Source organism: Equus quagga, chromosome 10, assembly GCF_021613505.1.
Source record: "Equus quagga isolate Etosha38 chromosome 10, UCLA_HA_Equagga_1.0, whole genome shotgun sequence".
NCBI classification, from domain to species: domain Eukaryota; kingdom Metazoa; phylum Chordata; class Mammalia; order Perissodactyla; family Equidae; genus Equus; species Equus quagga.
The window spans coordinates 91,865,954-91,888,637 of record NC_060276.1 but is presented as its reverse complement, the minus strand read 5'-3'; the positions used below and the strand labels follow the sequence as shown (position 1 = coordinate 91,888,637).

Here is a 22,684-nt window from a genome sequence, read left to right as displayed (position 1 = left end):
AGGGGTACCAGCTCCACATTGTAAACAGGGCAAGTAAATGTACGCTTGCCTTTTGACTGCTTTGCTTCGAGAGCTCTCGGGATTGTTCAAGGGAGGGAACCTCAGCAATTGCCCTTTTTCAATCTTTTTGAGATACTCGTGTGTATAGGGCATTGACTTCTCCATTCATTCCCCTAGTGTTTCCCTCTTTCAGCTTTATCTTTCTTTATTCTCTCCTAACTTTGCTCTAATTTCTTCAAGGTTTTCAAAGGCCTTGGCTTCCTCATCGATGAGGTTAAGATAACATTTACATGTGATACACACGAAATCTAGTAAAATTCAACAACACGTTGTAAAGTTCACGAAAACCCTACAAAGTTGGCAGCGCATTGTCCTGGCTCCCTAAAATTATTTGAGAGGGTACAATAGAAGTCAAATCTGTTTTTCTGACTATGAGATTCCAGAAGGCCAACTGCAATGGTTAATCTAGGTTTTTTATCCTATCTGTACAAACTTTAGGAAATGATACATATTTAAAGAAGTCCTTTGGGGTCAAACCCCTCTACCTCTCTCTCATAGGATTTTTGGTATCATAAAATTAACCAATTCTCCTGAAATAGGGAATTGATAATTGATTATAATTCTAGACCTTATTGGGATATCTACCTCCATCTAAGCCAGCCCTGGTGATCTAGTGGTTAAGATTCAGTGCTCTCAGTGCCATGGCCTGGTGTTGTTTCCTGGTCAGGGAACCACACCACCTGTCTGTTAGTTGTCGTACTGTGGCAGCTGTGTGTTGCTGAAAGCTATGCCACTAGTATTTCAAATACCAGCAGGGTCACCCATAGTGGACAGGTTTCAGCAGAGCTTCCAGACTAAGACTAGGAACAAGGACTTGGCCACCCGCTTCCCAAAAAATTAGCCGTGAAAACCCTGTGAATAGCAGCAGAGCATTGTCTGATACAGCACCAGAAGGTCAGAGGATGGGGCAAAAGGACCCGGCAGGGTTCTTGTCTGCTGTACACAGTGTAGCTAGGAGCTGGAATCGACTCAACAGCACTAGCAACAAAAACCTCCATCTAAGTTACTTTCCTGTGATAGAGTTAAAATCCTGCATTCTGTAGTATGAAGCATCCGTATATCTGTACGGGGAATGGAACTTGTATTAAGATCTTGAAGAAAGGGGAGAAGATTTAAAATTCTTTCAACATGATAGCCTATGCCTTAGGACGGTGGTTTTCAAACTTTGGAAAGTTATCTGAGCTACTTGGAAAACGCGGTGAAAATACAATGACGCAGATTCAACCCTATTTCAGGAGCCTGGGCCTCTGCAGTTTATTGGTTTTTCACTTAGCTGTGATACACACTCAAGTCTGGGAACCATTGCCTTAGGGCATCAGACAGGGCAGGGGAGCTGCTCACTCTAATGAGGGGGCCTTATTATTCATTTCTCAGATTTGTGGTGCCTTTTTCCTTCAATTGAACTAGAAAGCACTCCCTGCCAATGACATCGTGGACAAGGTCCTCCTTGTGGGCTGCCGTCTCTTGATTTTCTTTCTTTTTTTGGCCTGGTTAGGGTGCTCAGAAAAGAATGGATGGTGCTTTCAAAAATATGGTGGCCTCAATTCTCTCTTTATTAGGACTCTCAAGCTTTAATAGGCAAATAGATCACCTGGCAACCTTGTTAAAAATGCAGATTTTGGGGCCTGCCCAGTGGTGCAGTGATCAAGTTTGCACGTTCCGCTTCAGCGTCCTGGGGTTCGCCGGTTCAGATCCTGGGTGCAGACCTACACACCACTTGGCAAGCCATGCTGTGGCAGGCATCCCACATATAAAGTAGAGGAAGATGGGCACAGATGTTAGCTCAGGGCCAGGCTTCCTCAGCAAAAAGAGGAGGATTCGTGGCAGATGTTAGCTCAGAGCTAATCTTCCTAAAAAAAAAAGCAGACTCTGATTCAGAAAATACAGGTGGGACCTGTGATTGTGGAGTTCTAACAAGCTCCCAGGTGATGCTGATGCTGTTGATCTGAGGAGCGAGGTGCTAGCTTTGGTTCTCAACCTTGGCTGCACATTGGAATCTCCTGGAAAGTTTTTAAAATTACTGATCCCTAAGTCCCACCTGTAAAGATTCTATTTTTCTGATGTAATTGTTAGAGATCATGGCGTAGGCAGCAAGAGTTTTTAAAACTCCCCAGGTGACTTTCGTGTGCAGCAAAATTTGAAAACCCCTCTCAGTCAACCATCAAACATCACCTGTTTTGTAAGAGAAAATCTAACGTGACTCTCTTCTTCACCTCTTGCACGCTATAATATACAATGTGCGTAGATAGCTCAGAGCACTGGTTCCCAAATCTTGACTCTCCACTGTTGCCCTGCCATGAAAACTTTTCAGCAGAAGTGGTAAAATAAGAAAAATAAAGACAATAGAGTGAATTTCATAAAGCTAAATTAATTCCATTTCAAGGATCATTCTCTGAGATTAGGTCTTTCACACCTTTTCTGGTGTTAAAATGTCCTTTCTTTCATTAAATAAAGATATTAATGTATTATATGTATTTATTTGCTTGTTTCTCATGCCCTTAATTTGTTCAACAAAAAGTTGGGAATCTTATGTTGATCTCCACATGTTTTTGGAAATTTTCCTGATCCATGAAATCTGGAAATCTGAGAACTATGGGAATGAGAAATCTAAGAAAATTTGAAAAAAATCTGAGTCTAGAAAATACTGTTATAGAAATATGGTTTTCAATCTTTGATCCTCTAATCCCTGGGGGCAAGGAGATTTTTTTAGTGGCCCTTCAATTTTATAAGCACCAACACTTTTCTATAGACTGAGTAAATAATATGTCTTAGACATATAAGAGGGACTAATTTTCCAAATACATGATTAAAATACAAATTTATGAAGACCTTACTGAATACATACTAGCTTTAGTTTTTGTGCTTTCTCTTTTGACATGGTAATAATATCTACTACCTTTTGATCTCTTACTACAAACAAGATACCATACTATGCATTTTATATAGGTTATCACGTGTAATCCTCACAATAATCTAACGGGATGGATATTACTATTACTGTTTTACAGATAACGAAACTAAGTCATACAGAAATTAAATAACATGCCCAAGGTCGCAGAGGTAGTAAGTTACAGAGCCAGAATCAGAACTCAAGACTAACTGGATACCTTATAATCATGACTATATATTTGATACAACTACTATCATGAGAGGCTTTCCAAACATTTTTGCCATTAAATGAGTTCCTTAAAACTGAAATGGTTAGAAGCCTCTCCTGTGGGGGTTTCCTTTTAAATAACAAGAATAAACCAAGATTGTAAACAAAAGCCCATCCTTACTATTTTTGTAAAGCTGAAGCTTTAGCTGGTGGACCACTATCACTCTGACACATGGAGAGAACTGAAAATCTGGATCCCGGGCTCTCCTTCCAGATTTTTATCATCTGTGAATTTGAGACAATGTGTTGTAATGGTAAGAACATGCACTTTTGAATTAAACTGACTGTGAATTGAGTATAAGCTCCTCCACTTAATTAGCTGTGTGATGTGGAGCAAGTTAATTAACCTCTCTGTGGCTTAGGTCCTTCAGCTATAAAATGAGAATAATACTATTCCTCCTTCTGTGTGTTGTTTGAATTCATGGCCGTGATTTAATTTGCCTTGTTTTCTTGGTGGATTTTTTTCTGTTGTATGGTGTTGAGCACTTCCTGTCTTTTTCAGAGATGCTGATAGCTATGCAGAGTGCAGGGACAAGGGCCAAATGCCTTCTCAGGCTCAGCTCCTGAAAGAGTTCATTGCTGACTCTGTCAGTTCAAGTTCACTGAGAAGCAGACTCCAAGATGGAGTTAGACATGCAAGAGATATATTAGGGGCAACAACTGTGAAGGATTAAGGAGAGAGGAAGCAAGAACAGGCAGGGAAAGCCTTCAGACCACAGTGCACGTCTGACCCCAGGGAAAGGAGAGGAGGAAGGAAGGGCCAGGATAGAAAGAACCTCAGTCTGCAGCAGAGCTCTGAGCAAGTCTTGGCCAGGCCGATGGGGATCTCCACGGCAAACACCACCCATCAGAGAAGTACCACTTCAGGCAGAATGGCCCAGCTCTGGTACCATGATCAGTCACTGATGGGAAAAGCCTGGGGAGAGTGTGACCTCAGTGGGAACACTGCAGCTGATCCCAGTGGTATAGCAGCTGGGGGCTGTCAACTAATAGCACTCCTCCCAGAAGGTTCTCTTTTGTTAGGCAATCTGTGCGTGCACCTCCATGGCTGCCACATGGGTACATTCTATAGTGAAGTGTATATTTTGTATATTTGTCTGTGGGATGATACAAAAGAAAATTAGCCACATGCCAGGTCATTAATGTTTCTCTGTATATCTTGTTTTTGGTCTTGTCCATTTGAACTTTGCCAACTTCCCCTTATCAATTATAATTCATCAGTGCGACTGCAAGGCCCACAATTGATTTCTTGTCTCTGTAAAAAATAGTAAAATCAGTGGTCACTGGATAAGACATCAGTAGAACAATATCTGGCTTCTGTAATGACTACATGTTTAATATTAGCATTTAAATCTGTCACGTTGATAGTAGTTGTAACAGTAAAAATTTTAATTCATTAGCATTTCTTATTACTGTTTAAGATCTTGTATTAAAGAAGGAATTATTAAGCGTAATTCGATTATCTTTTCTTGGTTTGCTGCAGTGTGTTGTCTAGCATGACAGATGCAGTGTTGGCTCGAGTGTACAAACAATCAGATCTGGACGTCTTGGCTAAAGAAGCATCCATCCCAATCATCAACGGGCTGTCAGATTTGTATCATCCTATTCAGATCCTGGCTGATTACCTCACGCTCCAGGTTGGCTTATTTCTTTGCCTTACACAAGAGCAAAATCAATAAATAGTTCCTGGGTAGCTCTAAATGGAACAATTTAAATCAAGGTATGGGTGTTTTGTTTTCAAATATCATCTTGGCAAAGAATTATAGCATATGTGTGCATACTAGATATTCAAGGAAGAGGGGGCATTGTTAAAAACAGATTATAAGATCCTTCTATTCTCAACTCTATTCCCAACCTCTTTTAGGCCCTCTCTCATGCCCCGTTCTTTCAATCGCTTTGCTTTTTGGTGCCATATTTAACACATGGATTAACAGGGAATGCTGGAGCATACAGGATGGAAAAGCTTTATGTAATCCTACATACATCAGGCTCTGTGGCTTGGGAATGAAGACTGGCGGAATGAGCTCTGAATATTCAAAATGGCCAATTACTAAATCACTTTCTGAGAAAGAGGCCATTTTCCATCATTTTAATAAACTGTTTAAGACTGGAGTTAAGAACATGCAGAATTTGGGGCCAGCCCAGTGGCGCAGTGGTTAAGTGCGCACGTTCTGCTTTGGTGGCCCGGGGTTCAATGGTTCGGATCCCGGGTGCGGATACGGCACCGCTTGGCAAGCCATGCTGTGGTAGGCGTCCCACGTATAAAGTAGAGGAAGATGGGCACGGGTGTTAGCTCAGGGCCAGTCTTCCTCAGCAAAAAGAGGAGGATTAGCAGCAGTTAGCTCAGGGCTAAGCTTCCTCCAAAAAAAAAAAAGGAACATGCAGAATTTATAGGATTGAGGCTCAAATTTAGCTATGTCCCCCCAAATTAGGAACTTGAATAACTTTGGAAAATTCATCTTGTTTGGTTTGCCACAGCCGATGTACATGGTCTTGCCACAGCCAATGTACATGGTCTTGCCACTGGGAATCCTGACAACCATGGTTTCTGTGTCTATGGACTATTCTGGGGAGACAGGGCAAACTGGATAGGTCCAGTATTCCTCCTCATTTGAATAAGCTACACATATGTAAATATGAGGTTAAATTCAAAATGAAACTCTTTGGTGATGAGGATAAGATGCATGCAGAGAGGATGATACAACGATGTTTGATACCAACTGGCTGTTTGTGGGTGTGGCTTTACATAAACACCAGATCTTTTAATACTCCCCCCTTGGGCTTTATCATTACTGGATTATAAATTCATTGAGGGACAGTGAAATGTCCTATTCACCATACTGTCCCCTGCAGGACCTGGTGCAATGCCTTCATGTAGGAAATACTCAAAGTAGGAGATGGGTGAATAAAGAGCAGTTTATTAAGAGTATGGAATCTAAATCAGATGGACCTGGATTTAAATCCTAGCTTAGCCACCTAGTAGTTCCAAAATTGCTTAGCCTTTCTCTTTTTTAATTTTATCTTTATAAATATATAAAATGTATGAAATCTATAGACACTTCAAGAAAAATAAACACCTATGTGTCCTGTACACAGTTTTGTCAAATCTTACTTTAGAATGTTTTATTGTTTTTAAATACAATATTACAGATAGAGCTGGAGTTCACCATGTAACTCTCCCTGATCCAATTTCCTCCTACCCCACAAAGAAATTATTATCCTGATGTTTGAATTTATAATTCTCAGGCATGTGTTCATACTTTAACTACACATCTCTATATCCATAAACAAACGAGTACTAGTGGGCATGTTTTTCAACTTTATATAAGTGAGAACATAGTCAACTACCGTGCTACACTGTTCTAGATGCATTGTATTTCCCCTTTCTTATACCAATGAATGTAAGCTCCATAAACGTGGTGACTTTTTGTCTCTTTTGTTTGTTGCCATATCTCCAGGGCCAAGGAAAGTGTCTGAACATCAATAGTGCTCCATTCGTTGAATGAATGAATGAATACAACAAAGATTTGGACTTGAAATATATGAAAATATGAATCTCTGTATGAGTTCATATGATGTCTTGGTTTAAGATATTAGGACATCTTGCTATTTTTTTATCGTACATTCATGTTATTGAATTGCTCTGTATAATGCAAAAAAAAAAATCAGTAGTTTATTCATTCCAACAAAGCGTTAAGATTGAGGTGAACATTGTTTCCTTTATTTTAACCCTACTAATTGTTTCACGTAAGTGGATTTCCTCCCGGCTGTAATCTTCTCCCTCCCTTGCCTTTTAGGAACATTATGGTTCTCTGAAAGGCCTTACCCTCAGCTGGATTGGGGATGGGAACAACATCCTGCACTCCATCATGATGAGTGCAGCAAAAGTCGGAATCCACCTTCAGGTGGCTACTCCAAAGGTAGGGAAACTTTCTGCCTTGAAACTAAACCCCTCTTAAATCATCCCCACATGCAATTACCCAGTGAAAACAAATCTCTCTTCCATTCAAGGAGAGCACAGGTGAAGCCAAAAAATTTAGGTTATGATACAAGCCCTACTATTATAGCTGTCTGGCCTATTGAGTGCCCAATTTCCCACCTCTACAATAAGAGATAGTCTTGGCTGATGCCTTCATCCTGTGAGTCTGTGTTAAAAGTATGTCTAAATTATCCCTTTGAATGCCCTGAAACCAGCCATTATGATGACTGGCATCCTTGTGCATTGCTACCACCAAGGTTGAAGAAAGCAATGAAATCCAGACAGCATAGAATTCCCAAAGCATGGGGAGGATGCTGTCATTTTTCTAAGATTGCAATTTGGTAGAAAAATAATCTAATGTGAAGGTCACAGTGATGGCATCTACACCAGCTTAGTGTTTCAAAACTCAACTCCAGGGGCTCTTCAGCTTTTCAACCTGAGTCCCACATGGCTGTGAAGATGACCCTGCATATTTCCTACCCTGCTGCTAATCTCTCACAGAATGTACGAGAAGCATGACTTCTTTCATAGGTCCACAGCAACTCTTTTGATACACAAGAAACTGGTAATAGCTGTTGCCTCTGAGAAGGGGAACTGGGGTGTTCAACGAGAGAGGTAGGAGGGAGACTTTATTTTCATGATATATGCTTTTGTGTGGTTTGAATTTCTTAAGACGTAAATGTTTTACCTACATAATAACATAAATACATAAATAAATACATCAAAATAGAAAAGTGCAGATCCCCTGAGGAGAAGCCCTAAGTTAAGATACCCCCAGGCTCATACAAAATAAATAGGCCTTTTAGAGGATAAAAATCAACCCTACAAGAGACTCATACACTAACCAGTCCTGAAGGATACCCACAGAATCTTTTAAATACCCCATCTCTACTGAATTATTTTCCCCTTTATGTTTCTCATTGGCTACTATATCCTATCAGGAGTCTTTTGAAGGGAAAACTCCCCTAAATAGAAACTGTTTCAGAAGCAAAGTAAAAGATAGAACTGACCCTCTCATTAAGAGAAAGCTATTCACAATTATTGTGCACCAGTGTGTTTCTGACCAAGCGTGTGTTTAATGTATCTCAACAGTCACTGCTTTGGTTCACTCTGATATACTTAGGCATCCAGAGGTGAGTACGTGAGGCCTACAACTTCCTCCCTGCTTCTACTTCTTGAGGTTGAGATGTTTATTTGCCAATCACTGGGAACGTGAATTACACAATATGGCTTCATAGATGAATTTCTCCAATAGGAAATACCACATCCTTGAGACTCTCATGCACTCTTCACCCCCGATCCCACCAGTGTCTTGGGACAGGTTCCCCACGAAGAGACCCCTCGAGGAGGATTCGAGTACAAGTGATTTATCAAGGAAGTACTCCAAAAGGAGACCTGTAGAGGAATAGGGAGAGCAGGGCAGAGAAAGGGAAGAATCCAAGCAAGAGTGCCATTTACAGGGGCCAGCCCATCCAGGCTTGCCCGGGACTGAGGGATTGCCCGGGACACGGGGCTATCAGTGGTAAAACTGGGAGAGTCCCAGGCAAACCAGGATGACTTTGTCACCATAGTGCCAAGTCAGGCACAGTCCCACAGAAGGGAGCTTCAGCCTGATCCCACAGGCAAGCTCTGGAGTGTAAGTTATGCCCCAGAGTTGTCCCAACCTGAGGCAAGGAAGGTTGGCTTTCATCCTTTGAACCAGTTATTGATCAAGGACAGAAAGGGAAGGGGGTGGTAGCCCCCCTGGCACTTTTGGCAGGGAAAGCAGCAGGGTAGCCAGAGGGGAGTCTTCTGAAGAAGAGCTGCGAGTGCTAGGTGTTGAAAGCACACTGAAATGGGGAGAGGGAGCCAAAGCTGTAGAAGGAGATCCTCTGATGGCATCTGGGTAGAGCAGCAGCATTGTCTGCTGCATCCTGCCAAAACCAAACCAACCAGAATGCTTTTCCCTAGTGTTCTCACTGAACCAGTTTGAGTCAATGCACCTTGCTGCCTTAGTTTGCGACAGCTGCCATAACAAATTACCACCAAGTGGGTGGCTTAAAACAACAGAAAGTTATAGTTTCACGGTTCCGAAGACTGGCAGGCCAAAATCAAGGTGTTGGCAGGGCCACACTCCCTCTGAGGGTTCTAGGGGAGAATCCATCCTTGTCTCTTCCCACTTCTGGTAGCTCCAGGTGTTCCTTGGCTTGTGGCTGCATCACTCCAATCTCTGCCTCCATCTTCTTCCCTTTATGTCTGTGTTTCTCAGTATGAATGTCCCTCTTCTTATGAGGACACCAGTCATATTAAATTTAGGTCCACCCTAATCCACTATGACCTTATCTTAACTAATTACATCTGCAAAGACTCTACTTCTAAATAAGGTCACAATCTGAAGTTCTGGTTGGGAAGGAAGTTTTGGAGAGCACTAGTCTACCTAATACATTTGTCACAGAAGCAATGGCAGGCATAGGCAACAGCATGTATTGGAAGCCACCCTATTATGTAAATTTTGGGGATTCGGCAACGGCAAGATAATTCTTACAACGGATAATTCTCTTTCATTCAGCATGGACTGAAATAAAGTGTGGGATCTGACATGTGCTTTAGGTGGCTCTTTTGCACTTTATGGAAAGAGTTAGCACACTCTCACTACAAATCTAGTTTGATGAAAGGCTCCATATTAATGCAAACAATTATCGCATTTAGTTTTTACAGATAAAACATACATTAACAATAATTGTTCCCTACTATAAGGTATTTTTGGTAAGGCTTTATTCTGTTGAAAAAATATATGATTTAAACATTTTATTGCACGTCAAAGATGTTTTGTTAATGTCAAAGGAAAAAATTCCAATATTACAGAGTAATTTCACTATTGTTCTTATGCAGAAACTCATTTAAATGATAAAGAGTACTAAAACCTGGTTAAATCTTGGTGGGAGGAAGTTTTAAAAAGTCTTCTGGAAAGTCTGATAGTGCAGAAGTTTTCCATAAATTTATAAGTAGACCCATTTCCTTTAAAGATAAAGCTCGGAGATTTATTGTAAATTTAAAAAGCACTGAAAAGTTTCCAAGGCCATAATTAATCTATTTCCCCATTCTTTACCCAAGAAACACTTACATGTTCAAGAAAACATAGTTTTGTTTTTGATTGTAAAATTGCCCCATAAACTACTGATGGTAATAATTTTAACATTGTTCTAAGTGAATATTTAGACTGAACTGGGTTTGTTAATCACCTTATTGTCTGGTTTGAAGATTTACGTAAAAGCCAATGAGTGATTTAGTATGGAAAGCTGAGCTGTGAGTGAAAAATTCCTCTTTGTATGCTCAGTCATGGCCCAGTGCATGCAAGGTCGGGTGATTTTCTAATTTCCCAACCTCTCGCTTGGTTCTCTAAGTATGTATTGATTCCTTCTCTAGGAATGATTATACCTGGCGAGTATAAAGCCTGCTCTCCAAAGGGAAGGTTACATTTTCCGAGCAGGAAGCACAGTGGGTAATAGCCAAGTTTCTTCATTTATGTTTACCGGGATGAATAGTCACAACATTAGTTACTAAATTAGCAAGCCTTTATTAACCACCTTCCCCAAGTCCCAATAAACAAAGCTCCAGAATTTATGGCTATTTGAGGGTAGTAATTGTGCTAAAATGTCTGCAGCCATCATCATCATCTGAGGAGTTTCTTTCCTTAAGAATTGTGTAATGAGAAAAGGACCCATGGTAGATAATCATGTGCAAATAAACAATATTAAATGAATAACCCTGAACATGTCTGTTGTGGGTTGAGTTTCCTGGGAAGCCGACTCTGAGACAGAGCTTAGCATGCGCGATGTTTATTAAGGCATGCTCTTGAGATCAACACCTGTGGAAGGGAGAAGAAGGAAGCAGGAGAGAGCAGAGGGGCAGAGGGAGAAGCCAAGCCGTGACGTAGGCCCAACAACTGCCTTGGCTGACCTTCTAGAGTTCTAGATCTGAGAGGGCCATTCAGATCTGTCCAGAGTTGGGAGGAGGGAGTCAGGTTTTCATACCCTCCTGTCAATCAGTCATTAAATGTAGGTCACTATGGAAGGGTCCGTGACCTTCCGTGAGTCGGCTCTCTGCAGCTGAGGCAGTGCCCGAAGAGAGCTGACAGCCGAAAGCCATCTTCCAGGAGCACGTCCAGCAGCTGGGGAATAAGTCCTTTGTTCATGAAGGGGGATCTGAGTGGCACATCACAGTGTCCACCACAATGCCCTGCTGAGAATTTATAAAAACCAAATCATAATAAACGCTAAGAATTCAGGACAATGAGAAGGATGGAGGAAGGTGAGAATTATGGCGTTTGGACTGACAAGACTTCCATATGGAGGGTCTGGAGGCGAGGCTGGGCTAGAGTTTTGACAAACGAGGAGCTGACATGTTCCAATGAAGACGCCCAGGAGGGGACAGAGGGGGAGGTGTTCAAGAGTGAAAGGCTGTGATGGCAGAAAAGGGCAAGACATGTACAGGGCTGATAATAAGATTGGCTTTCCTGCAGCAAGATGTTGAGAAGAATTAAAAGAGACAGAAGCAGGGGCTGTCGGTGGGGAGCCTTGATGCTCTTAATTAGCTTCGACTCAAGAAACAAGTAGTAAACATTGAAGGCTTCAGAGAAAACAATTCTTGCTGCTGGGTACGGAACAGATCGGAGGGTGAGGATGGAGGCAGAGGGACTACCTGGGGTCTGGAATAGCTTGGCCAGCTTTAGCTGTTCTCATAACGTCTCCTCACCTAGAGTTGAGACTAGGGGGAGCAAGCAAGGCGACTGTGGTGCAAAATTTGTGCTTGCACGACTCTGACAGTGAGCATCAGCTTAGGTTTTGTGCCCTAGGCACCTCGCTTGCCTCACTCAAGTCCCGACCCTGCCCTCCCCAAAGCATCCCAAACAAATATATTTTAGCAAAAACAGTGTCCTTGCTGTGTAAATGCCATTTCAAAGCAAGTGCCCTGCACTCAGAACACTTGCTGGTGTGTGCAAAAGAATAAGATGTGTGCATGTGAACTGGTAGTAATTAGCTGGGGTGGTCAAGGAAGGTTTTTCTGAGGAGGAAACATTTAAGCCGAGACCTGAAAGTGTTATTCACATAGAGTGGCTGGGGAAAAGCGTTTCAGACACAAAAGCATTACAAAAAAAAAGCTCGTGAAAAAACTCGGAGACAAAAATGCATTAGGTTATAGAATTATGTATATAGTCCTCTTAAGCTCTTAGAGAAACAAGAAGAGGTGCCAGCAACAGCTAGAAAGCACCACATCCTGTTTGTCTTTATGGCTAGAGATCAAAGATAATAAAAGAATAATGGGGCAATTGATTACCTTCTTAAATTCCAAAACACACTATTAAGGTTTGAAATTCTAACTGTAAATATTATATTCTGCTGAGTATGGTTGGACTACAACTTAAAGCAAAAAAGGGAAGGAGAGCAGGAATATTGTTGAAAGGAAAATAATACATATATAAGAAAGCATATATAATAAAATTTACCTAAATAACAGTTAAATTCTTCCCCCTCCAGGGTTATGAGCCGGATCCCAATATAACCAAGTTGGCAGAGCAGTATGCCAAGGAGGTATGCTCTTTGTATGTAAAGAGATAATTGCCTTTCTCTGTCCCATGAAGCTGTTTAACCTGCGTGCTTGTATATGCCAGAACAATACCCAGCTGTCGCTGACGAATGATCCACTGGAAGCGGCTCGTGGAGGCAATGTGTTAATTACAGACACTTGGATAAGCATGGGACAAGAAGAGGAGAAGAAAAAGCGGCTCCAGGCTTTCCAAGGTTACCAGGTTACGATGAAGGTACCAATTGATGCCTCTCTGAAGGTTCATTAATTCCATTTAGAAAGGCCAGAACCATCTAATCACTCATTCACTTTGGGGAGAGCAGACTGTCCCTTCATTCCCTATAAAGGACTCGCTGACTATCCCCCAGGGATTTCTCTCCTCCTGAAGATTAGCTGCGTCCTTTGGAAAGACACTTTTGTCCTGGATGAAGGAATTTGAAACCCAGGTAGAAGAGAGAAGCAAGCTTTTCGCTCTCACAGCAATGGAGGCATTGGAATGCTTTCCTCTTTGTGTGTGTAGGACGTTAGGTTACTTCTATTGCATGCAATTTGTTCTGATTTCTCCTCTAAGAAAAGCCCCATAATTACATTCCTTAGCTAGTCTTTGCCTCTGTCTTCTAAGTACTCTCAAATCCAGTTTGGTTTTGCTAACTGCCTCCAGGGCGTTCCCAGGGGAGTGCCATCTAATCTGATGCCGTTAATTAAAATCTGAAGCGGTGCTTCTCAATCTTGAGCATGTCTTAGAATTGCCTGGAGGAGTTATTAACACACAGCTGGCAGGACCCCGCACCCCCAGGGATTCTGAATCAGTAGGTGAGGGGTGAGACCCAACAATTTGCATACTACCAAGTTCCCGAGTGACACAATGCTGCTGCACCCGGGTCACACTTTGAGGACCACCGTTCTGGAGGAATACCCTAAAAGTCAGGTGTACATTGGGATTTCATCAGCAGAGCAACTAATCTGTGTTGGTGGAGAAAGGAATTAAGTGATTGCAATAGATATTTTATTGATAAGGTATTATATAAATACAAGCTCCTTATTTGTATGTGTCAATAGAATGAAGTTTGAAAAGGGAAAAGTAAAAATGTCTTCACCCCATCCCCTTAACAATGATTATTCCCAGGGGTAGCCGCTGTTTAACAATTTGATGTGTCTCTTTGCAGACCTTTTCTGTGTATTTACATATGCCTGCACATATACACAACTACTGATTTATCATAAATGGTATATTCGACATATTATTCTGATTTACTTTTTTCACTTTACAAATCTTAGATTTTCTTGTCCATTCACTTAGATATTTTTCATTCTTTTTAATGGCTGCATAGAATTCCAAAGTATGAGTGGACCATAATATACTTAAAATGTTTCCTGTTCATAAATTAGGCTATTTCCAACTATCTCAATTACAAACAATGCTGCAATGAACATCCTTATAATACATATTTCTTTGTGCAAGTATTACTGGAGAATAGATCACAAGAAGAATTATTTCTGGGTGAAATGGTATATACTTTTTAAAATATGGGAAATGCTGCTAAAGTGCCCATCCGAAAAGGATTGACAATTCATACTCCCTCCACACTCTCTCCATTCTTAGTTGCTATTTACATTTTGAATTTTTAAAAATCTGTATCTTGTGCTTTTTAAAATTTACATTTCCCTGATTACTAATGAAATGAAATCTCTTTTCATGTTTATTGGCCATTTCCATGTCTTTTTCTACAAATCACTATCATAACCTTTGCCCATTTTCTATTTTTTGCCCTTTTATTATTGGTTATAGGAGTTATTTATTTATTTTGGCTAATCCATTGTCATATATATGGCCAATATTTGCATGGAGAAATTTTCAATTCCCTGTGGCTTACCTCCTACTCACCTTGAACAACTTTAGACGTTTTTCTGGTGCTGGGGCTGTATGCTTGAAGAACGGTCACCTCACTGACGCATGACTGGTCCAAATGTTATTCCTTTCCTATGTCACTTTGCCAGTATTTTAGAAACTCAAAATGTTCTGAACGGAGAACTAGGGTGGGTGGTAAAACAAAATTTTCGTACAAAGGCAGTGATTTTGAGGTAAGAAATTATGAGGGAATGTAGTTTTGAATCTGTAAGTGAATGATGGAAATAGATGGACAAATGTAACTTTCAGGACTTACCTGCTGGAGAAAATTAAAACCATTAGCACATTTGCATTAAGAATGAAACATCTAGTGCGTAGTGCCCATAATCCTATTTAATGCACTCCTATCTCAGTGCTCTTTTTCAAAATGGTTTTAACTAGTGAAGAAGTATGCTTCAAGTGCTAAAAACCATAATTTGGAGATAAACTCAAAATATAACACAATCACATAAAAGCGACTTTTAAAGTATATTGAGGTACAATTGGTGACTTTTGCTGTCAGCCGTATATTATGCTAGTAGAGTTCTTTACTGAAATGCCCACTATCCCACTAGACAGAGTACCAGAAAACTGAGTTAGTGGCTTAATTTAGAGTGATGATCTCTCAAATTAAAAAAATGACTAAAGTTTTGTAGGTTGAAAGTATCACATACATTTTCCCTGGGCGCCTTGACCTTAAATGCTCACTCTGCCCCTTTGTCTCTTCCTTTGCATGGATCTCTCACTCCAGGCCATATGTATATTTTTAAATATTGAAGAAGACAGATGTGATAGCCATATACAATAGTCAAAACACAGCCTTATCCCCATCTCTTCTTTAGACTGCTAAACTTGCTGCCTCTGACTGGACATTTTTACACTGCTTGCCCAGAAAGCCGGAAGAAGTGGACGATGAAGTATTTTATTCTCCACGGTCACTAGTATTCCCAGAGGCTGAAAACAGAAAGTGGACAATCATGGTAAGCAAGAAATGGGGAATGGAGGATAATAAGGAGTTCTCTGTGTGGCCTCAACTTGGTCATTCATGGCTTTTGGTAAGTAATAAGCAATCAAGATTACCCACCTGCATTACTTGCTCATATGACATCTATTTTCTCCCAGAAACTTCATACTAGATTATTATTGCTTATTAGCATTTATAATATATTTTTAATGGGGTAAAACTGATCTCCTTCCAAATATACCCATTTTAATAAAAATTCTTACTGCTCTTGGTCAGCCTGAGCACCAGCTGCCATTGCCTGCCGGCCATTTTAAGTTGTATAATTCTTATTTTGCAATCCCATTGCTAATGTTTATAGAAGCCCCTAATTTAGTGCCTGGCACAAAATGGGCATTTACAGAAATCTTATTTCCTTCCTACTCTCTTTCTTCCTTTCATGACTTGCCTAGATAATTGTTTTGGTTCTCTACTTGACTTTGGCCATACAGACACCTTTGTTTTTAGGTGTAGAACATTTCCAGAATTGCAGCAAAACTAACCTTAAAGACTGTTGGTCCCTTTAATATAATGCCACTGGTTTCAGCTTTATCATTGCTATTTTAGGAAATATTAACCTCACGTCTCTGTTTTACAATATCTCAAACGTCACCTTCTCCTTTGGAAAACTGAATACTCAAGTACCCTAAGTTAGTACCACCATTTTTTAGCTTTTAGTGATTTAACTGATCTCAATTACTATACCAGCCAGGGTACTGGCAAACAATAGAATCCACTCTAGGTAGATAAATGGAAAGGAATTTATTAAAAGGTATTAAGCAGGTCCCAGAATCTCCGGGGAAAGAGGGTGCAGTGAATCATTCTTGGATCCCACATGTTCAGAAACAACACAGGCAGGAAGATTGCCCAACAACACTGTGGTTCTTTTGTAGCTGAAACACCAGTGACACAGCCACTCATAGCCTTGTACCTAGGGTTGTTGAAACTAAATGCCAGATACTCCATTATAGCTGCTCCAGCTGAACTTGATACTGCCACCTGCATATGGACCAGAAGATCCAATCTCCCAGAGGATGGCTTCCACTGCATGTTGTTCACTTATGGCTCCAAATCTTGAGTAGGGGCAGCTGAGTGGCATGCCAGCATCCTAGCTGCAAAGGAGTCTGGGAAATGTAGTTTATAGTTTTCAGCCTCTGGAGTAGAGAAAAACAAGCTGGAAAGAACTATCTGCTAATTATTAATCTATAAGTGGGGATAGATAGTGTCATGGTGAGCATTAAAATAATACATGTAAAGCATTTAGTGTGGTATCTAATCACTGTAAATATTGTTATTATAATTATTGTCACCACCATCATCTTCACTGTTGGTCTAATACAGTGACCAGCAGAGGTTCGAGCTCCACTATGACTGCTTGGAAACCAATCATGACTCCCTTTGTAATGGAAAGTTGTATATCAGGCCTAAATTTGTCATACCTAATAAGAGGGATGATTTTTTTTTTTTTACTGTACCTTTCAGCTTGCCACCTGAGGACACTCATTTTGGCCAAAATGGCAGTTGCCATGTCATTTAGACCAGTGCTTCTGAAGCTTTAATGTCCATTTGAATCACCTAGGGATCTTGTTAAAGTGCAGATTCAGATTCAGTAGGCCTGAGATGGGGCACAGGATTTGGCATTTCTAATAAGCACCCACGTCATGCAGATGCTGCTGTCCTGTGGACCACATTTTGAGAGCAAAGATCTAGATGACAAAAAAGAATATGTGAGCTCGCCAACCATATACCTCAGGAAAAGCCACAGCAAAAAATTTTCCTTGAGCTCTATTCTTTATCAGAAGACGGTTGAAGTTACAAAGACAAATCAACCTAAATCTGTTACAATAGGCCCTTTGTAGAAACTCAGGAGGGAAAAGCTAAAAGAATGCTTTCTAAAATATTATTTATGGAGATGTTCTGCATTTATGAATTTTTAAAGAGTTTTTTAGACAATATCTTAAATTGAATTTACTTTAAAACATTAAATACATAATGTATTCACATGGTTGAAATGTTTACAATGATAAATATATATATATATATATATATATATACATGCATACACTCAGTGAAATCTTATGCCCATCCATTTTCCATTCATCTAAGTCCTACCATCATCTCTCTATCTTCCACCTTCCCTAGGTACTCACTGTTCTTAGGGGAAAATATATTTTAAAGAAAGCAAGAGATGTAGCCATGTTAAAATGAAGGTAAAGAGTCTAAAATAAAAAGAATACTCAGCTGGGAGTGAGGAGACTTGAATTCTAGAACTGTCCTTAATACTAGTCAGCTGTGTCATCTTGGATAAGCATTACCTCTCTAGGTCCCAGTTTGCTCACATGTAAAATAAGCAGATCAAGCTACATAGATGGCAAATGAGTTTTAATCTTAGGTCCTCAATCTCCTCAACAGGCTATTTGGAGTCCTATGTTCTGAAGGTTCTAAGCCTGCCTGTGGTCTTGGATAGAAAGAGTGGCATAATTGACTAGTAATACCCGACATGGATTCTGGAAGGGAGGTGGTGACACACATGCCACACTCTTTATGGCCCTGAGCTAGATGATTTGGTGGTCCCATTGAGTTAAGTTCATGTCACCCATCGTATACTGAGCATCTACTGTATGCCAGGCCCTCTGCCAGGCATTGGAGATGAAAAAAATGAGTATTGTGCAGTCCCCCCACGGCCTGTACAATTCATAGAAGCATAGCAGTTTCAAGTGGGATGAGACCCTAGAGATTGTCCAGTCTAAATTCCTATTTTACACGCAAATAAATTCTTCTTAACAGCTTATTTAGAATGGCATTTAGGTTCGGCACCGCTGTGATAAATTTTTCTGGGATGTCCTCATGTCACAATGCTTGTTTTCAGGCGCATGTGGCTATTTCAATGTAAACTTAAACTAATTAAAATATAAGAACATTTAAGACTCAATTCCTCAGACATACTAAGCACATTTTAAGTGCTCAGTTGCCACATATGGCTGGTAGCTACACTATTTGCATTTGACAGCACATACATAGATTATTTCCATCATTGCAGAAAGCTCTATTGGACAGTGCCACTGTCTAGGGAATGATTTCCACACACACAATTTAATTTAAAATTAGGATGGAAGAAGGCTAAAAAGGAAAAAATCTATCCTCAAGTTCTGAGATGCCTGTAATGACTGATGGATGTAAGGTATATAACTAAATAAGATGAAGGGCTTGTTCTAAAAGTATTTAACATTTTAAAGCAAAAGCATATTCTTTTAGCTCTCAGAGTAGCTTTTTAAGGCTTCTATGCTTGGTGATTTCCAGGAATGCTGTTCAGAACACTCTAGTAATCACATCACTCTCTCCATAGTGCACAGACCTTTGGATCCCTTGGTTTTAAAAAAAAATATACCCTCTCCTCTCCACAAAGCTTACTTTTGTATTTTTCAATAATCAGTAAGGCAGTAGGACTCAAAAAGTCAAGTGGGTTTCTGCTTCTGCCTACAAATTTTACAGTGGACTGAAAGTAACCGAAAGGGACCCTGAAAAAAGCTGACCCTTCAAAGTACTGCTATCAGGATAACCTTTAGAGACACAACATAATTGCAAATGCAATTCGCAGTATTTTACTGTCTCTTCTCTCCAAGTTAGGGGTGCCAGATAAGATCCAGGACACCCAGTTAAAATTGGCATTTCGGATAAACAAGTAATTGTTTAGTTTAGGTATGTCTCATGCAATATTTAGGACATACTTAGAGTTAAAAAAATTGTTGTTGATCTGAAATGCCAATTTAACTGTCTGTCTGTCTGTATTTATTTATTTAACTAAATCTGGCAACTTCACACCACGCTGATTTTTTGAGATTTTTACATTTGAAAATAAATTTGACACATGCAATGACCATTAAAATCAAAACCAAACCTGAGATGTGGTCTCAGGAACCCATAAAAAGCTTAAAATATTTTACCTGGAAGATGTTCTCATCCCAGAGTTTGGCCTTTCTAGTTTCTTCTTGTCATTCAGATCTCAACTTAAATGTCATTCCGTTCGAAAGGTCTTCCCTGGCCACTCACTCTTAAGTAGTTCCCCAGCTACTTGATATTTTCTTTTTTGTCTGTTGCCTGTCTCCCTCACTATAATTAAAAACTCCTTCATAAGAGCATTGATCTCGTCTATAATGTTCTTCGCTTTAAGTGGAATGGTGCCTGACAAATACTCTAAATATGTGCTCGATGCATTTTTGTAGCCTGAAGGCAATATAGGGTATTGGTTGTAGAAAATAGGCTTTGGAAATAAGATTAAAATTCTGGCTCTCTCTGTGATCTTGGGCAAGTACTGTAACTTCTCTAAACCCAATTTATTCGTATGAAAATGGGGATGAAAATAGAAACAACTTCATAAGGTTGGGAGGATTAAATAAGGTGAGAGTCATCAGAGCATAGCGTTCAAGGTCTAGGACAGGCAGGTGCAGAGGTGCCCCTTCCTAGCAGCACTCAGGGAAATCCCTCTGCCTCAGTTTCCTCATCTGTATTTTACAGCTCTTGCCACCTCACACAGTAGGAAAGGATAGCAAACACTATGATGCACATAAGGCGTTGAGCACAGGGCCCAGCACATGGTAAACATTCAATGAATACATTCAATGAACACTTTTGAAATGTAAGCCTGGCACTTCTACAGGCAAGGAACATGTGTACTTCACAGTCGAAAGGAAGGAGCAAGCACCTGAAAGGCAGCAAAACTACCTCTCGAGTGGAGTCGGAGGAACCTGGGTCCAAACTCACTTTTGTACTATCTGTTGTTTCCAGGATTGATTTCTTCATTTATAAATGATAATAACAGAAGCTACCTTAGAAGGTTCTTGCATTAAATGACGTAATACATAAACATTTCTCTCTAGCTCACCACGCTACCTATCCCAGTGCCTGGCAAATATTTCTTAACTGTATAACACATGATAAGGCACTTAGTCTGGTACATAGTAAGCACTCAATAAACATTTATCGTCATTGTTTGTGATATAATTACTATTGTCATGTTGTGGAAGTTGGGAAGAGTAAAAGTGAAAATTACTATTTGAGGCTGACAGCCTAATGGGAAGTTGTACTCTAGGTTATAAATATTCTTTCACGACGACCCAGATTCAAATAGACATTATTCATTAGCCCAAATAATTTACTTTCATTACTCTACATCTGATTTATTCTAAACTTCTCTAGGTTACAAGTGACTAAACCACAGTATAAACATGAGGACGGGAGGGATTATACTTCTCTAAAACCAGCCAATACCTAGGTTTCACTTATGACTGGAAAATCCAATCATGGCTACCACCATGGTGTCTCATTTCAACTCTCTCGCCCACTAGTCCTGGAACATGGCCCAAGTAAGCATGATGTTTGTGTATGTTTTGGGGTCAGCCTGATTCCTCCTGACCTTCCTTTATCCAAATAAAAATAAATATTAGTTTGGAACTGTCCCCTTATCATTTCCTTGGGAAAACACATTTTAACCATAGGCCTTCAAAGCTGCAGCCCAGTTCCCCTTCCTTAGGTCCCTAAGCAGACTCTTGCTAATGTCCACTTCTTTCTTTCTTTCTCTCTCTTTGTTGTGTCATTCTAGGCTGTCATGGTGTCCCTGCTGACAGATTACTCACCTCAGCTCCAGAAGCCAAAGTTTTGATGCTGCGATGCTTGTCGAGAAGCGATGTTCTTCAGTAACAGAATGAGTCAGTTTGTTGGGGAAGGAGAAGAAAATCTAAGAAATGAACACATCCTAATACATGGTATAGGTGAACAATATGATATTACTTTGCCATCGTGAAACCTTCCTGAAGCCCTTAATTTAAGTGCTGATGCACTGTAATTCATGGCTTGACTTGGTTTAAACTCTCTAATTCATAATTCTGAGTTACATTTGGGTATCATATTAGTAATCATATACATTTGCTTCAACTAAACATAAAATACTGTGTTCATAATGCATAATGTCTAAGCCATTAAATGTAATCTATGCTTATTACCTTAATAAATTATCACCCATGCTAATTTATAAGTAAACATTTACCAGGCAGTCAGCTGCTGGTAGATCTGCGGGCTGTGTTCATATCCCCCAGGACCAACAAGGAAGCCAAATGATCCATCTTGCTGATGTAGTACAATTTTCAGGCAAATGAGGTAGACAGACATTCACCTATGGAGGCAAGTGATGAAATTCTTAGACAATAGCTCTAACTGCGCCCAAACCCTAGAGTTTTTCCAGTCACTTGTGGGAAGATGGGTCCTTCAAAAGCACACATCTCTTCTCTGTGATGAATACTTAATGTTACAAGCCTAAAGAAGTCTTTGTGAGCAAATGGTAAAACCACAGACACCTGGCTAGGAATGTAAGCTCCATTAGAGAGTGACATTTTCATAGGTTCAAATACCCCAGCAGGAGCAATTTCCTTTTTCCATGTTTGTACTTATCATGCATCTACTTATACCGCACACTGGATATTTCCATAAATCTACTACTTGACACATTTTAGCCCATTTTTTCCTCCAATTTTTCTTCAGAATAATAAAAATTTGCATTATTGGATTATTATCATGTAAATGAAAGCTAGATGTCTCTCGTGGGTGACCAAAATTTGTATTGTTGAATTATTATGGTATAATTTGAAATTTTTTGGTTAAAATGTTAAATCCCATAAGTGGAGTTTTAAAAAAAAGAATGTATTTTACAGAGGACAAAATAGGGAATTACCTTTAATTCCACCACTACTATTAGAAGAATGCTTCCGGGCCGGTTGACATATTCTTCAGCAGATAGCTATGACTTGAATGGTGAGTAAGAGATGAATTACAAGTTAGATTTGCAATGAAGATGCAATAAAACATATTTTGTAGGGAAAAAGGGTTTCAGAGTGTTACAGGAAAATAATTTTTCTAGTAAATATCAAAGGTGACTTTCATGTCTATGGTAATTTTGGGGGAGCACTTAAGAAAGAAAGAGTGGAGTTTAGTGGATTATCTTTCTTCTTTCAGCAGAGAGTATAGGAACAATTCAACCAGAGG

At 40.0% G+C, this 22,684-nt stretch overlaps 1 protein-coding gene across 1 annotated transcript in view; it reads left to right on the top strand.

The window, feature by feature from the left end:
- The window catches only part of OTC (ornithine transcarbamylase), a 59,670-nt gene extending 37,201 nt beyond the window's left edge, over nt 1–22,469 (top strand). Inside the window, exons 5-10 of the mRNA XM_046673892.1 lie at nt 4,701–4,854; nt 7,015–7,137; nt 12,713–12,766; nt 12,847–12,996; nt 15,492–15,629; nt 21,249–22,469. Of these exons, the coding sequence (XP_046529848.1) occupies nt 4,701–4,854; nt 7,015–7,137; nt 12,713–12,766; nt 12,847–12,996; nt 15,492–15,629; nt 21,249–21,308 (679 nt within the window). The 3' untranslated portion in view covers nt 21,309–22,469. The remainder of the gene's footprint in view (nt 1–4,700; nt 4,855–7,014; nt 7,138–12,712; nt 12,767–12,846; nt 12,997–15,491; nt 15,630–21,248) is intronic.
- Nucleotides 22,470–22,684: the final 215 nt, after the last annotated feature.